This window comes from Malaclemys terrapin (assembly GCF_027887155.1).
Source record: "Malaclemys terrapin pileata isolate rMalTer1 chromosome 20 unlocalized genomic scaffold, rMalTer1.hap1 SUPER_20_unloc_1, whole genome shotgun sequence".
Lineage (NCBI taxonomy): Eukaryota > Metazoa > Chordata > Testudines > Emydidae > Malaclemys > Malaclemys terrapin.
In genome coordinates, this window is record NW_026530188.1 from 1781830 (window position 1) to 1797182 (window position 15353).

At 69.4% G+C, this 15353-nt stretch overlaps 2 protein-coding genes across 5 annotated transcripts; both read right to left on the reverse strand.

Moving 5' to 3' along the window:
- Positions 1-398: 398 nt before the first annotated feature.
- On the reverse strand, positions 399-4899 carry LOC128829426 (uncharacterized). The gene is made up of 8 exons (XM_054014835.1): positions 4816-4899; positions 2900-3153; positions 2654-2717; positions 2192-2319; positions 1740-1858; positions 1371-1503; positions 762-858; positions 399-583 (listed from the first exon to the last, which is right to left on the reverse strand). The coding sequence occupies exons 1-8, from the start codon at positions 4883-4885 to the stop codon at positions 537-539; spliced, it is 912 nt and encodes a 303-aa protein (XP_053870810.1). The 5' UTR covers positions 4886-4899; the 3' UTR covers positions 399-536.
- Positions 4900-5736: 837 nt separating this feature from the next.
- LOC128829425 (rho guanine nucleotide exchange factor 3-like) lies at positions 5737-13871 on the reverse strand. 4 transcript variants are annotated; one of them, XM_054014831.1, is made up of 12 exons: positions 13631-13871; positions 12853-12910; positions 12071-12139; positions 10680-10784; positions 10311-10463; positions 9817-9879; positions 8913-9009; positions 8632-8708; positions 7895-8152; positions 7216-7386; positions 6629-6797; positions 5737-6304 (listed from the first exon to the last, which is right to left on the reverse strand). In XM_054014831.1, exons 1-12 carry the CDS (start codon positions 13663-13665, stop codon positions 6111-6113), a joined length of 1449 nt encoding a protein of 482 aa, XP_053870806.1. In that variant the 5' UTR covers positions 13666-13871; the 3' UTR covers positions 5737-6110. The 4 variants fall into 4 exon arrangements, with proteins under 4 accessions (XP_053870806.1, XP_053870807.1, XP_053870805.1 ...); XM_054014832.1 differs by having other exon boundaries at positions 10326-10463; positions 12071-12142; XM_054014830.1 differs by having other exon boundaries at positions 12071-12142.
- Between the last annotated feature and the right edge of the window lie 1482 nt (positions 13872-15353).

The window sequence follows — 15353 nt, forward strand, 5'->3', positions numbered from 1 at the left end:
CCCCCTGCTGGAGGAGACGGGCCCTGCGCTCTGTGTGGGTCCCTGCGCCCCCTGCTGGAGGGGACGGGCCCTGCGCTCCCTGCTGGAGGGGATGGGCCCTGCGCTGTGTGTGTCCAGCGCCCCCTGCTGGAGGAGACGGGCCCTGCGCTCTGTGTGTGTCCAGCGCCCCTGCTGGAGGGGACGGGCCCTGCGCTCCCTGCTGAAGGGGACGGGCCCTGCGCTGTGTGTGTCCAGCACCCCCTGCTGGAGGAGACGGGCCCTGCGCTCTGTGTGTCCAGCACCCCCTGCTGGAGGAGACGGGCCCTGTGCTCTGTGTGGGTCCCTGCGCCCCCTGCTGGAGGGGACGGGCCCTGCGGTGTGTGAGCTGCGCCCCCCCAGAGCCAGACGCACACAGCAGCTGAGGGTTTGAGGATTTATTCAGGCAGGTGCTGGGGGGCGGGGGTGCAGAGGGGTGGGGCCCCGCGTCCTGGCACCCTTATCACAGGAGCGGGGGTCGCTGGGTAGGGGCAGCAGAAGTGGAGACGAGCGGCGACGTCTCACCTGCTCCGGTGCAGCCCCTCGACCAGCTCGGTGTAGTGGGGCTCTGTGGGGAGAACAGCGGGTGAGAGGCTGGTGCGAAGCCCCACCCCCCAGCCCCTGGCTCCGCCCTGCCCGTGCCCCTCACTCCCGACCTGTAGCCCCTGTGCCTCCCCCAGCTCAGCTGGTGCCCCTACTTCTGACCCGCAGCCCCTGCTAGCCGAGCCCGGGGCTGTCCCCCTCACCATGATCAGGCTGGAGGTGGCCGTGCCGGATGAGGAAATCCAGGGCGACCAGCGCACAGTTGGGTTTGAAGTCCCCTGACGCGATGGCATCCTTCACCTGCGGGAGAGAGACCAGCTGTGGGCGGGCGGCTGGCCTTCCACGGAGAAGCAGCCACCTCTGGAGCGGAGCAGCTGGGAAACGGCCACACATAACGGTGCCTGGCGCTCCCTAAGAAGTGTATGGTCGTGGGCTGTCGCCATGGGCGATAACCAACGCAACCTCCCTCGGGGTGGGGCAGGGCAGGAGCGACAGCGCTAACTGCCTGGCCGGGTGCCCCTGACCCCCCTCCCTGCAGCACGGTGCCCCTCAGTGCCCAGCCTGCCAGGGGGAAGTGCCCCCTACTGAGAACCCTGCCCCACAACACAGTGCCCCCCAGTGCCCAGCCTGCCAGGGGGAAGTGCCCCCTACTGAGAACCCTGCCCCACAACACGGTGCCCCACAGTACCTGGCCCTGACTGGCAAGGGAGAGCACCCCCTGCCCAACCCCCACTCCACTCCCTGCAGCACGGTGCCCCCCCCAGTGCCTGGCCCTGACTGCCAGTGGAGAGCGCCCCCTGCCCACCGCTCACCTCATGCAGGCCCAACAGGTAAAACTCCTGCATCTCCCCATCGCCCACGTGGGGCTCGAACTCCTCGGGCAGCTCCAGGTCGAAGACAAACTGGCACTCGGGGAAGATGCCCCGATGGTCTTCATAGGTGTAGCTAGGGGGAGGGGAGAGGGGGTCAGCAGGGTGGGGAGCGGCTCCCCATTGGACCCTGCCTGGTTTCCACCCCCCTGACCCCATGGTGCTGGGCTCAGCCCCCTGCGGATGCAGTTCTCCCCTTGGCCACATGGTGATGCTGACCTGGCAGATCTAGGGGGCGGGGTGGGTCAGAGCAGAGAGGAAAGGGGAGTTAGAGGGGGGGTTGAGAGGGTGACCCCCCCCACCCCAAGTTACCTGATGGTGCCCACGGGCCGGGCCTTGGCTGCCAGCGCGGGGGGGATGCAGGCCTCCTCCTGGCACTCCTTCACCAGCGTCTCCGTCACCCCCAGCCCCACCGCGATGCCCCCCGCCGCCTGGGGGACAGCAGGGAGTGAGGGCAGCGCCCTGCACGTGGGGTACCTCTCCCGGGCCTCTCTAATGTGGTACCTTCCTCCCAGGCCTCTCTGGCATTGTGCCTCCCCCTGGGTGTCTCTGACATGGTACCTTCCCCCCAGCGTGGTACCTCCCCCTAGGCCCCTGTGGCATGGTACCTTGCCCCGGGCCCCTCCAGCGTGGTACCTCCGACGTGGTACCTCCCCCCGGAGCCTCTCCGGTGCGGGTGCAGCCAGCTGCCACAGAACCCCTCCCCCCAGTGCTCCGCCCCCTGCATCCAGCCCCGTGCCCCTCCCCAGCGGTGCCCCCCTCACCAGGTTGTCCAGCCGGCCGGGGTAGGTGGGCTTGGTGAGGGCGCGGCGGCCCAGCCACATGCAGGGGCGGCCCCCGCGCCAGGTGTAGCCGTTCAGGTGGGCACCGTAGCAGCGAACCCCCAGCAGCGCTGGGGAGGGGAGGGGGAAGGTCAGTGGGGGGGTTTCCCCGAGCACCCCCAGGCCGTCACTTCTCCCCTCCCCATTCGGCCCCCCCAGGCTGTCCCACCTTCCTGCCTCCCCCCACCCTCCTATCTACCCTCCCCACTGCACCTCCCTACCCCATTCCACTCCCCCACTCAGCCCCTCCCCACTGCACCTCCCTACCCCATTCCACTCCCCCACTCTGCCCCCCAGCTCCTCCCCTACCCACTCAGCGCCTCCCTGCCCCCCCCCACTCTGCCCTCAGCTCCTCCCCACTGCACCTCCCTTCCCTCCCCCACCCCCCCAGCCAGCAGGACTCACCGGTGGCCGCACGCTCCATGCTGAACAGAGGCGGGTCGCAGAACCGGGGCATCACCTCATAGTGCTGCAAGGACACGGGGCCCAGCTGAGAACCCAGGCATCCTGGCTCTCAGCCGGCTCTAACCACTAGACCTCCCTCCCCTCCCAGAGCCAGGACGGAACCCAGGAGTCCTGGCTCCCAGCCCGCTCCCCACTAGCCCCCACTCTCCCCCCCCCCCCCCCAGTGCTGGGCGCCCGGCCTCTCACCTCGTCTCTCCATTCGCGCAGGCAGGGGAAAGCCCCCAGGTCCCGCAGCTCCGTGAGCACCTGCCCCACGGCAGCCGTGCGCTGCTCGTGGGATGCCAGCTCCGGGCAGAGCTCGACGCGGCCGGGCCCGCCGGGCTCGGGGCACACGGTGAACACGGCCGGGTAGCCCTGGAGCCTCTGGGCAACTGGGGCGGGCACAGAGCCCACACGCTGCCCAGCCACCAGGAACGGCAGGCACTGGTCCCGGGATGAGCCTGGGGAGAGGGCCAAGGTCAGACCCCCTCACATGGACACCCTGTAGCTCAGAGCTCCCGAGCCCCCTGCCCGTGGCCCAGTGTCCCCCGCCCCCCAACCTCCTGCACCTCAGAGCCCAGTGCCCCCCGCCCCCCGCGCCTCTCAGCCCCCTGCCCGCTCCCTGCCGCCCAGTGCCCCCCGCGCCTCTCAGCCCCCTGCCCCCTCCCTGCGGCCCAGTGCCCCCCGCACCTCTCAGCCCCCTGCCCGCTCCCTGCGGCCCAGTGCCCCCCGCGCCTCTCAGCCCCCTGCCCCCTCCCTGCAGCCCAGTGCCCCCCGCCCCCCGCGCCTCTCAGCCCCCTGCCCGCTCCCTGCGGCCCAGTGCCCCCCGCGCCTCTCAGCCCCCTGCCCCCTCCCTGCAGCCCAGTGCCCCCCGCCCCCCGCACCTCTCAGCCCCCTGCCCCCTCCCTGCGGCCCAGTGCCCCCCGCCCCCCGCACCTCTCAGCCCCCTGCCCGCTCCCTGCGGCCCAGTGCCCCCCGCGCCTCTCAGCCCCCTGCCCCCTCCCTGCAGCCCAGTGCCCCCCGCCCCCCGCACCTCTCAGCCCCCTGCCCGCTCCCTGCGGCCCAGTGCCCCCCGCGCCTCTCAGCCCCCTGCCCCCTCCCTGCAGCCCAGTGCCCCCCGCCCCCCGCACCTCTCAGCCCCCTGCCCCCTCCCTGCGGCCCAGTGCCCCCCGCCCCCCGCACCTCTCAGCCCCCTGCCCGCTCCCTGCGGCCCAGTGCCCCCCGCGCCTCTCAGCCCCCTGCCCCCTCCCTGCAGCCCAGTGCCCCCCGCCCCCCGCACCTCTCAGCCCCCTGCCCGCTCCCTGCGGCCCAGTGCCCCCCGCGCCTCTCAGCCCCCTGCCCCCTCCCTGCAGCCCAGTGCCCCCCGCCCCCCGCACCTCTCAGCCCCCTGCCCGCTCCCTGCGGCCCAGTGCCCCCCGCGCCTCTCAGCCCCCTGCCCCCTCCCTGCGGCCCAGTGCCCCCCGCCCCCCGCACCTCTCAGCCCCCTGCCCGCTCCCTGCCGCCCAGTGCCCCCCGCCCCCCGCGCCTCTCAGCCCCCTGCCCGCTCCCTGCCGCCCAGTGTCCCCCGCCCCCCGCACCTCTCAGCCCCCTGCCCCCTCCCTGCCGCCCAGTGCCCCCCGCCCCCCGCGCCTCTCAGCCCCCTGCCCGCTCCCTGCCGCCCAGTGCCCCCCGCCCCCCCGACCTCCTGCACCTCAGAGCCCCCTGCGGCCCAGTGCCCCCACCTGTCCCTTTAATTAGCTCTGGGTCCCTCCCCCCACTAAATCCTGCCCCTTTAACAGTTAAAGGGGTCACAAGCCTCCCAGCTCCCCGCCCTGCGCCTTTAAGGAGCGATGGCTCATCCCTTTAATTGCAGTCCCTGTCGGGGGAGTGAATTCCCGCCCTGCGCCTTTAAGCAGCGAAGCACGTGAGCGAGTCCCCGCCATTCCCGTCGGCTAATTCCTTCCCCGCCGGTATTATCTGTCGGATGACTCCCCCCCCCCGCTCACCTCCCCTTTAAGAATTAAAGGGGTGGCCGGTGCACCATTTTGTGTCGGCCGATTGCAGCAGGCGCTGCCTTTAGGAGCCGGTTACCATGGACACTCCCCCGGTAGATTCCCGCCCCCGGCTAGGCCCCGCCCCCGCACCGGGCTCGTGGAAGTTGTTCATCCGCTTCAGCAGCTCTCGGACCCGCTCGGACCAGGCGGGAGCCGCCATGACACCCCCGGCACCGGCCCCGCCTCCAGCCAATCACAGAGCAGCTTTCGCATCAGGCCCCGCCCCCTCGCCAGTCAGGGCCCAGCGTGTCGCCCTCACGGACCAATCAGATCATGAGGCATGTTGTAAAACCCTCCCCCTCCCACCCTCTGCGAGCTAAGGCGATTCCTCAAGCCACGCCCCTTAGTAGTGGTTGGCCAATCAGCTGGCAGGCTCTCTCCTGGCCACGCCCTCCCTTCACAGCTGGTCAATCAAATAGCAGGCTCTCTGCCTGGCCGCGCCCTCCACAGGTGGCCAATCGGATGGCAGGGTTCTTGCCTGGCCACGCCCTCTCGCCACAGCTGGCCAATCAGATGGCAGGGTTCTTGCCTGGCCACGCCCTCTCGCCACAGCTGGCCAATCAGATGGCAGGGTTCTTGCCTGGCCACGCCCTCTCGCCACAGCTGGCCAATTGGGTGGCAGGATCCCTTCTTGGCCACGCCCTCTCTCAACAGCTGCCCAATTGTGGGCAGGATCCCTTCCTGGCCACGCCCTCTCGCCACAGCTGGGAGGCAGGATCCCTGGCTTGACCCAGCCCCTCCCCTCCCAGGCTTGGTGCCTCTGCAGCCAGACTCAGTCCCTGCCCCCACCGTGGCTCCACCCCCTCCTAAGCCCCTCCCCCAGTGTCCTTCCTCCCACCCCTCCCCCAGGACAGGGCACAGCTGGGGGTTGGGAGCCCAGAGTCAAGAGTCCTCCCCCCCCCCCCGCACTCCTGGGGGCAGCTCTGGGGTGACTCCCTTGGCTGGCAGCAGCAGTAGCCGGTTACCCGGCACGGGGCGGGGGAGGGGGACACAGAGGAATCAGGGCCCGGCCGTGACCATCACACGTTTATTGGCAGCTGGTCACAGAAAGGCCGGGGGGGGGGTACAGGGCAGCAGGGACACGCGAGGGCCCCCCGCAGAGGGGCAGCCCCGGGCCCCCCACTCCCAATCCAGGGTGGCCAGGGGGCAGCTTCGTCTTCCAACCTGGGGGGGGGGGGCAGGACCGCCGCGGGAGGGGAGACGGCCCGAGAGCAGCCCGCGCGGGGTTAATAGCCCTCGGCCGCAATAAATACAGGGGGGGGGGGATGGACCCAGGAGTCCGGGGAGAGATGGAGAAAGATGAATTCGGCTCCGTGGGCCTGTCACGGAGGGACCCAGGCGTCCGGGCGCTCAGCTCTCAGCTCCACGTGATGGCGAACCCCAGCTCAGGTGTGGTCCATGGGGGGGTCGCAGTCCAGGCGCAGGGCAGCCAGGGGCCCCAGGCTGCACTCGAGCTCCTGGGGGGGGCGGGCGGCCAGGGCCTGGCGCAGGTGACTCAACCACTGCTGCTTGTCGAAGGCGTCGGCCGCCTGCAGCGTGTGGGCCTGGGCCCCGGCGCTGACCCGCAGGCAGCTCCTGGCTGGGGGGAGGAGGGGGTCAAACCCGCTACCGGCCCGCCCCTCTCATCCCAGCCAGCCCGCCTGCCCCATCACCCAGCCTCGCCATCCCAGCCAGCCTGCCCCATCACCCAGCCTGCCCCATCACCGGGCCTCGCCATCCCAGCCAGACTGTCCCCCGCTTCCCCCCCCAGCCAGCCCCCCCCCAGCTGACCCCCCCAACCATCTCCAGCAGCCGACATGAACCGGGGGGGCAGGGATCCCAGTGGGGGCGTGGAGGTTGCACGGGGTGGGGGAGCAAAGGGAGGGTTACCAGGGGAATCCCAGCTGACATGGGGGGCACCTACCGCGCTCACGCAGGGCCCCCCCGAGCCGGGGCCCCCCGTCAGGCAGGTCCTGCACCTCCAGCTGGCCGACGGGCAGGGGGGGCCCCTGGACCTGGAAGACGACGTGCTGGCCCTGCAGGACGGGCCGGGTCAGCACCAGCGCCTCCTGGAACAGGAACACGTGCAGCCTCTGCCGGGAGGGGAGGGGGGTCAGGACACCTGAGTTCTTGCCCCAGCTCCGGCAGGGGAGTGGGGCCTAGTGGTTAGAGCGGGCAGGGAGGGGCTTGGAGCCAGGACTCCTGGGTTCAAGCGCTGTAAACCAAACTCAGAGATAGTGTCCCCACCCCCTGGCACCCCCCAATGCCCAGCCCCCGCCCACCAACCCGCTGCAGGGCCCCACCCTATGGCAACCCCAGTGCCCAGCCCCTGCTCCCCGGCATCCCCCAGTGCCTGGCCTCCACCCTCCAGTGCCTGGCCCCTGCCCCCCAGCACCTCCCATTGCCCAGCCTCCGCCCCCCAGCCACTCCAACGCCCAGCCCCCCGCCCGGCTCCCTGCGGCACGGTGCCCCCTAGCACCCAGCCCTGGCTGTGGGGAGGGAGGCCGGTACCTGCCCCTTGCTGTTGCGGAGTTCGCCGTGGCAGAGCAGCAGGCTGGAGCGGTCGATGCCGGGGTGCCGGGGGCCCCCGTCAGGGTAGCTCAGCCGTTGCTGGTAGTAGCGGCACTCGGCCTCCCCCGTCTTCCTGTTGATCAGCCCCACCAGGTCCTGGGCCAGCGCCACCTGCCCCCCCGCCCCGGGTCACAGGTCAGCAGGGTCCTCGCCTGTCTCTGCGGGGGGCTCGGGAACCCTCTGTCCTCCCCACGGGGCCCACCCCTCCCTGCGGGGAGCATGGGGACCCTCTGCCCCCCTACGGTGCCCACCCCCTTCCTACAGGGAGCACGGGGACCCTCTGCCCCCCCCCCCCACGGGGCCCACCCCCTCCCTACGGGGTGCACGGGGACCCTCTGCCCCCCCATGGGGCCCACCCCTCCCTGCAGGGTGCATGGGGACCCTCTGCCCCCCCATGGGGCCCACCCCCTCCCTGCGGGGAGCACGGGGACCCTCTGTCCTCCCCACGGGGCCCACCCCTCCCTGCAGGGAGCACGGGGACCCTCTGGCCCCCTACGGTGCCCACCCCCTCTCTACAGGGTGCACGGGGACCCTCTGCCCCCCCACAGGGCCCACCCCTCCCTGCGGGGAGCACGCGGACCCTCTGCCCCCCCCTTGTGGCCTTAGCCCTCCCTCTCACCGCCCGCTGCAGGGCCCCGTGGTCGGGGTGCTCGGGGGGCGTCTGGCGCAGCACCTCCCGCAGCAGCAGCGGGTACTTGACCAGGCGGCTGCGGGGAAGGTCCAGGAAACTCCACAGTTCCAGCTTGCGGCTGAAGGCCGACTCCTGGCAGAGGCGCAGGAATTCCCCCACGGCCGGCTCCCGCTTCCGGCTGTCCAGCCGCGCCTTGGCCCACACCTGGTGGCAGCAGTAGGGTTCGTAGGCCTGCAACCTGGGCAGCTGCGGGGGGCAGGGGGGGACACAGGGAGCCAGTCACGGCCTGCGCTCTGGGGGTTCCCCGTTCCTGGCACCCACACGCACCAGGCCAGGGGTCCCCAGGCTGAGCTGGGGTGTCCTGTTACACCTCCCCCTCCCCCCACACTAGACAGCGCCCCACTGCCCAGCCAGGGGGAAACCCCTCGCCCCACCCTCTTCTCCCCCCTGGGGGGTCCTGCCCTCCTCAGATCTCCCCATTCCTGGTCCCCAACCCACCCCATTCCCTCCTGCCCATCCCCCACCCAATGCCCCCCCAAGCCCCTGCCCCCCAAGTATTCCCCACTTCCTTCCTCCTAGCCCCCTTGTCCTTCCCCTCAGCCCCCCACACCCATCCCCCTTCCCATAGCTCCTCCCCCAACCCCCTGCTCCCCCCTCCTAACATCCCCAGCCCCATAGATGTCAGCCTTCCCCCATTGACCCCAGCCTCCCACCCCGGCCCTTACCCAGTCCAGCAGGGTGGGTCCCAGCTCAGGCACCGTCCCGTCCTCCTGCCTCAGACCCATCAGCCGCCCCAGCAAATCTGCAAAAGGGGGGGGGTCAGTGCAGGGATCACCCCTGTCCCCCCCGGGCAGGGAGCTGCGCTTCCCGCTGGCCGAAATCCAGCAGTCGTAGGAGGAGCAGCCTCCTGTAGGGGGCGCCAGTGCGGGGGGGGCGGAAATAGCAGCAAAGTGGGCTCCCACCCTCCCCCCATCCATAGGGCAGGGAGTCTCCCCCTAGGCTGTACCTTCGTGCAGCGGGGCCAGGGAATCCAGGGTCCCGAAGATCTCGCGCAGCTCGGCCTCGGGCAGGATGGCCAGTGTCAGCATTGGCTCGTAGTAGTTCTGCAAGGGGCAGGGGGTGAGAGCGCCCCCCGCAGCCCCCCCAAATCCCCCCGCAGCCCTTCCAAATCCCCCCACAGCACAGCGCCCCCCACAGCCCCCCGAATCCCCCCGCAGCACAGCGCCCCCCACAGCCCTTCCAAATCCCTCCACAGCACAGCGCCCCCGACAGTCCCCCAAATCCCCCCACAGCACAGCACCCCCAACAGCCCCCCAAATCCCCCCAGAGCACAGCGCCCCCGACAGCCCCCCGAATCCCCCCGCAGCACAGCGCCCCCAACAGCCCCCCAAATCCCCCCGAGCACAGCGCCCCCGACAGTCCCCCAAATCCCCCCACAGCACAGCACCCCCAACAGCCCCCCAAATCCCCCCAGAGCACAGCGCCCCCGACAGTCCCCCAAATCCCCCCACAGCACAGCACCCCCAACAGCCCCCCAAATCCCCCCAGAGCACAGCGCCCCCGACAGCCTCCCAAATCCCCCCACAGCCCCCCAAATCCCCCCACAGCACAGCGCCCCCGACAGCCCCCCAATTCTCCCCCCAGCACAGCACCCCCCACAGCCCCCCAATTCTCCCCCCAGCACAGCACCCCCCCACTACCTCCAGCAACCCCCCACTACCCCCTGCTGAGCCCCCAGCTGCCCCCAACCCCCTGCTACACAGCACCCCCTACTGAGCCCCCCAATTCCCCCCCAGCCCCCTGCTGCCCCTCATCGAGTCCCCCGCTGCGCAACACCCCCCTGCTGAGCTCCCCACTTCCCCCGCTGGGACCCCACCCCCAGCGCCCCTCATCTAAGGGGGGGGAGGTACCTTTTTCACCAGGTTCAAATCGTCCACCAGTTGCTGCTCCCCCTGCATCAGCTCGAAGATCACCTGGGGCGGGGGGAGGGTTCAGGTAAGGCCCCAGATACCCCCATGGTGCCTCCCGCCTGGCTCCTCCCCCATCTGTTCCCAGCCCCGCCTGGCTCCTCCCCCACCTGTTCCCAGCCCCGCCCCCGCCTGGCTCCTCCCCCACCTGCTCCCGGCCCCCCCCCCGCCTGGCTCCTCCCCCACCTGCTCCCGGCCCCCCCCCGCCTGGCTCCTCCCCCACCTGTTCCCGGCCCCCCCCGCCTGGCTCCTCCCCCACCTGCTCCCGGCCCCCCCCCCTGGCTCCTCCCCCACCTGCTCCCGGCCCCCCCCCGCCTGGCTCCTCCCCCACCTGTTCCCGGCCCCGCCCCCGCCTGGCTCCTCCCGCACCGCTCTTCTCCCCAGGCTCCACCCCATGCCTGCTGGCCCCGCCCCCTGCGATTGGCCCCGCCCCTCACCTCCTGTCGTTTCACCTCATGGGCCGAGAGCTCCTCACTGACCCGGTCGAAAGTCTCGCTCCAGAGTTTGCTGCTGCGGCGCCGGCAGCCCCCGGCCCGGGGGGGCGGGACGTAGCCTGGGGGGCGGGGCTCCGCCTTGAAGCTGATGGACCTCTGGGGTGGGGGCGAGGGCGGGATGGACAGTGATTGGCTGAGAGCGGAATACAGGCCCTGCCCCCTCCACTCCATGGCCCCCCACCCCACCCAGCACCCCCATCCTCAGGGGACCCCCCCATCCCACCCCCTCTCCCTACTGCAGGGGGCTGCGCACAGCCCTGCTCCATGTGTCCTGTCCCCCGTAGTGCCGGGGTGAGGGGGATCCCCACGTACTTGGATCGACTGGCTCAGGCGTTTCAGGGGTGTCACCTTGGCTGACGGGGGCCCCGAGCCCGACAGGGTCTTGGCGACAGGTCTCACCCGTTTGGTGCAGGGTTCCTGGGGAGGAAAGTGTGGGAGGGGGTGTCACCGGCTCAGCACTGGGGGGGCCTGGACCCAGACAATGGGCCTCTGGCAACTATTTATAGACCCGGTTTCCTGCCACCAGCAAACAATCCAGGGGCTTCCGGGCAGGAAAAGAGAGAAACAGTCGAGCCCCAGTCCCAGGGTATCCCCCCTGCCCCCCGTCTGCCGGTGCCCCTCACTCCCGACCCGCAGCCCCTGCCAGCCCAGCCCCGGGGTATCCCCCCTGCCCCCCATCTGCCGGTGCCCCTCACTCCCAACCCGCAGCCCCTGCCAGCCCAGCCCCGGGTATCCCCCCTGCCCCCCATCTGCCGGTGCCCCTCACTCCCGACCCGCAGCCCCTGCCAGCCCAGCCCCGGGGTATCCCCCCTGCCCCCCGTCTGCCGGTGCCCCTCACTCCCGACCCGCAGCCCCTGCCAGCCCAGCCCCTGTGTATCCCCCCTGCCCCCCGTCTGCCGGTGCCCCTCACTCCCGACCCGCAGCCCCTGCCAGCCCAGCCCCGCTGTATCCCCCCTGCCCCCCGTCTGCCGGTGCCCCTCATTCCCGACCCGCAGCCCCTGCCAGCCCAGCCCCGCTGTATCCCCCCTGCCCCCCTCAGCTCTGCCGGTGCCCCTCACACCCAACCTGGGGGTATCCCCCCTGCCCCCCGTCTGCCGGTGCCCCTCACTCCTGACCCATAGCCCCCTGCTCGCCCAGCCCTGGTGTATCCCCCCAGACCCCCCCATCTACCAGTGCCCCTCACTCCCGACCCACAGCCCCTGCCAGCCCAGCCCAGGGCTCCCCCCTGCAGGGGATGGGGAAGGGGTCATGGAGGGGATAGGGGGGCTGATCAAAGGTACCCTAAGGGGGGAGGGTCCCTAGAAGGGTCGGAATGGGTGTGTCCCACTGTGACACCACTTCTGTCTGTTCAGCCAATCAGCTGTCGAGGAGATGCCCCCCTCCATTCCTCAGCCAATCACAGAACGGGGTGAGGACCTCCCCCTCCCCTATGTATAGGGCCCGTCTCCCTGCAGCCAATCACTACGCCCCGTTCTTCCGGACACGCCCCCTGCTATGGCACAGCCAACCACAGAGAAACTCCGCAGCCCTGCCAGCAGGCTGACCACGCCCACTCGCCGAAGAAGCCCCGCCTACCGTCACCATTTAAAGGGGCCGGGCCAGAATTCAACCATCCACACTTGTGTGGGGGAGGTTGGCGGGGAAAGAGGCACTAGTGGGGGATAAGGAGGAGATGATGGGGGCTAGTCGGGGGAGGGTCTCACCTTGTCATCGGAGGTCTGGGGCTCAGGCCCCCGCTGCCCCATGCCAGGTACCCCCTGCTGCTTCCGCTTCTTCTGCCAGAGAGAGGGGGGGGGTCAGAGTTGGACTCGGGGGGACCCCGCCCCATCTCCCAGACCCCCTGTCCCCATCCCCACGGCCACCCCACCCCGGATCACCCACCCCTAGACACCCCACCCTACCCCCAGATCTCCCAGACTCTCTGCCCCATGCCCACCCTACCCTGGCCCCATCTCCCAGACCCCCTGTCCCCATCCCCACGGCCACCCCACCCCGGATCACCCACCCCTAGACACCCCACCCTACCCCCAGATCTCCCAGACTCTCTGCCCCATGCCCACCCTACCCTGGCCCCATCTCCCAGACCCCCTGTCCCCGTCCCCACGGCCACCCCACTCCGGATCTCCCACCCCTAGACACCCCTCCCTACCCCCAGATCTCCCAGACCCCCTGCCCCATGGCCACCCTACCCTGCCCCATCTCCCAGACCCCCTGTCCCCGTCCCCACGTCCACCTCACCCCGGATTGCCCACCCCTAGACACCCCACCCTACCCCCAGCAGACCCCCTGCCCCACAGCCACCCTACCCCCGCTCCATCTCCCAGACCCCCTGTCCCCGTCCCCACGGCCACCCCACCCTGGATCTCCCACCCCTAGACGCCCCACCCCACCCCCAGATCTCCCAGACCCCCTGTGCCCATCCACCCCACCCCACCCCCACCCCAAAGCTCCAACCTCCACTCCAGCCTTGCCCTCCCCCACTCACCCCCGAGCCCTCGGACAGGGACCCCGAGGTCTGGGACCGCTCCCGATGCACCGGGGACCTGCAAACACACCAGGAAGGGGATTACAAGAATGGGGCGTTCTGAGCATCCCTCCAGCAGTGCCATGGGGCCTCCCTTCTCTGCTCCCCTACGTGATGCGAGTTTCCTCCAGCAGTGCTCTGGGGACACATCAAGAATGACCCCCCCACACACACTTCTCTGAAGTTTGGTGCTACGTTGTGGGGAACTGTAATTCCCCTGGCTGCCCCGGATGTAGTGAGCCTGGGGCGACACAAAAGTGGATGAGTTATTCTGGGCTGTGGTTGGCGCCCATGGGAAAGGAGCCAGGACTCCTGGGTTCTCTCCCCGGCTCTGGGAGGGCAGTGGGGGCTGGTGGTTAGAGCAGGGGGGCTGGGAGCCAGGACTCCTGGGTTCTCTCCCCGGCTCTGGGAGGGGAGTGGGGGCTGGTGGTTAGAGCAGGGGGGCTGGGAGCCAGGACTCCTGGGTTCTCTCCCCGGCTCTGGGAGGGGAGTGGGGTCTAGTGGTTAGAATGGGGGGAGGGCTAGGAGCCAGGACTCCTGGGTTCTCTCCCCATCTCGGGGAGGGGAGTGGGGTCTCCTGAGTTACAGGAGAAGTCAGTTCCCCTTTTCTGTGCCTCTGTTTCCCCTGGGGGGGACAATCCAGAATCCTCTGCTCTACGCAACATCAGGCCCTGTCTTTGTGGGGTGAGGAGGGTGCAGGATTTGGTAGATTTCCCCCTCCCCACGGTGCCCCTCTTACCATGACTCCTGCTCCGCCGGCCCCTCCTCATCCATGGTCGCTCAGCGCATCCCTGGGCCCCCCCCTGCACCTGCCGCCTGCTCCCCTCGGCCCCCCAGGGCGCGGGTGGCTCGGCACCAAGTCCCAGAAGCTGAGCGGCGCTTCCGCCCCTGTGGTTTCCTGCGCTGGGGGAGGCGGGGGGGGGCCCAGTTCCTGTGTTTGTAGTGATAGCACCAAGGGTGCTGGCCCCACACTGCTCTGCCCAACGGCACCTCCCAATACCAGGGGAGAGCGCCCCCTGCCCCGCCCCGCTCCCTGCCCCACGGTGCCCCCACAGCGCCCGGCCCTGCCTGCCAGGGGAGAGCGCCCCCTGCCCAGCCCCCTCACCCCGGCTTCCTTCTGCAGCTTGGGCAGGAGACAGCCGCCTCCGTGATGCTCAACCACTTCCTTTCACCTGCCACTCCCCTCCAGGCAGGTCAGCCACAGACACGAAACTGACTACAGATGCCGGTTCTCTGCAGCAGCGCCCACCGCCTGCACAGAGATGGTTTGCCTGGCGCTGAGATGCAGCCAGCTCTGGGGCGAGGCAGCTGGGAAACAGCCACACATAACGCTGCCCAAGGTCTGCCATGCGGACTCCAGCCAGGCCGGGGGCCAGGAGAGAACTTATTTTCCTTATAATGTTTCCGGCTCCTAGAAATTTATTACAACAGCCAGTAAAAAAACAACGAGGCTACGAAAAGTTACAGGGCTCCTGAGCGGGGGGCCTGGCAGAAGGGTGATGGGTGTTAAAGGAAGAAGAAGGGGGGTGCTGCCACCTCTGTGTGCCGTCGGTCCATGGGCCCCCCCCATCTCCACAGCAACCCCTCTGGGTGGGGTCCCTTTGCCCCATGCTTCCTCCTTCCTGCACCAGTGCCCCATGGCCCATCCTCCCCCACTCTGCAACCCCATTGCACCAGGCCCACCACTAGCCCCCACTCCCCTCCCAGAACCAGGGAGAGAACCCAGGAGTCCTGGCTCCCAGCCCCCCCCGCCGCTCTAACCACCAGCCCCCACTCCCCTCCCAGAGCCGGGGAGAGAACCCAGGAGTCCTGGCTCCCAGGCCTGTCCCCAGTCACTCAGGGTGGCCTGCGGAGAGGATATATCAGGCTCACTCGGGAGCACCTCTTAAAGGGGCAGCTTCTTCTCTACACCCCCACCCAGTCCTCCACAAACAAGAACTACACGCCTTTCCAAGAGGGGACACGCCCAAGTTTCTTAAAGGGCCAGAGACTGAGAAATTGGGATGGGAGATTAAGCTAAAAATAGGTGCAGTGAGTTGTTAAATACTCCCCTCCCGACAGTGCAACAGGGGAAAAACACCGGGCAGGCATGACAAAAATACCAGACAATGTCCCCTTTAAGCGAAGCCACGCCCCCATCGCTTGATTGGCCCAATCAAAGTGGCTGTGTTTTAGGCCACGCCTCCCATGTTGCGATTGGTCAGTTAGTGATCACAGTAATATCTCTGGTGCGATTGGTCGGGTCACTGTGTGAAGTCACAACTCCATGGCATGAGTGGCTGCTTGGTTTATGATGCCACGCCCCCTGTGGTGTGATTGGTCAGTCAGAGTCTTAGGTCTCGCCCCACTCAGGGCAATTGGTCAGTCAGGTTTTGATATCACTACTCCATGGTGTGATTGGTTGGTCAGGGTCCAAGGCCACACTCCTAGTGGGCCAATTGGTCAGTTGTCATCTGAGGTCC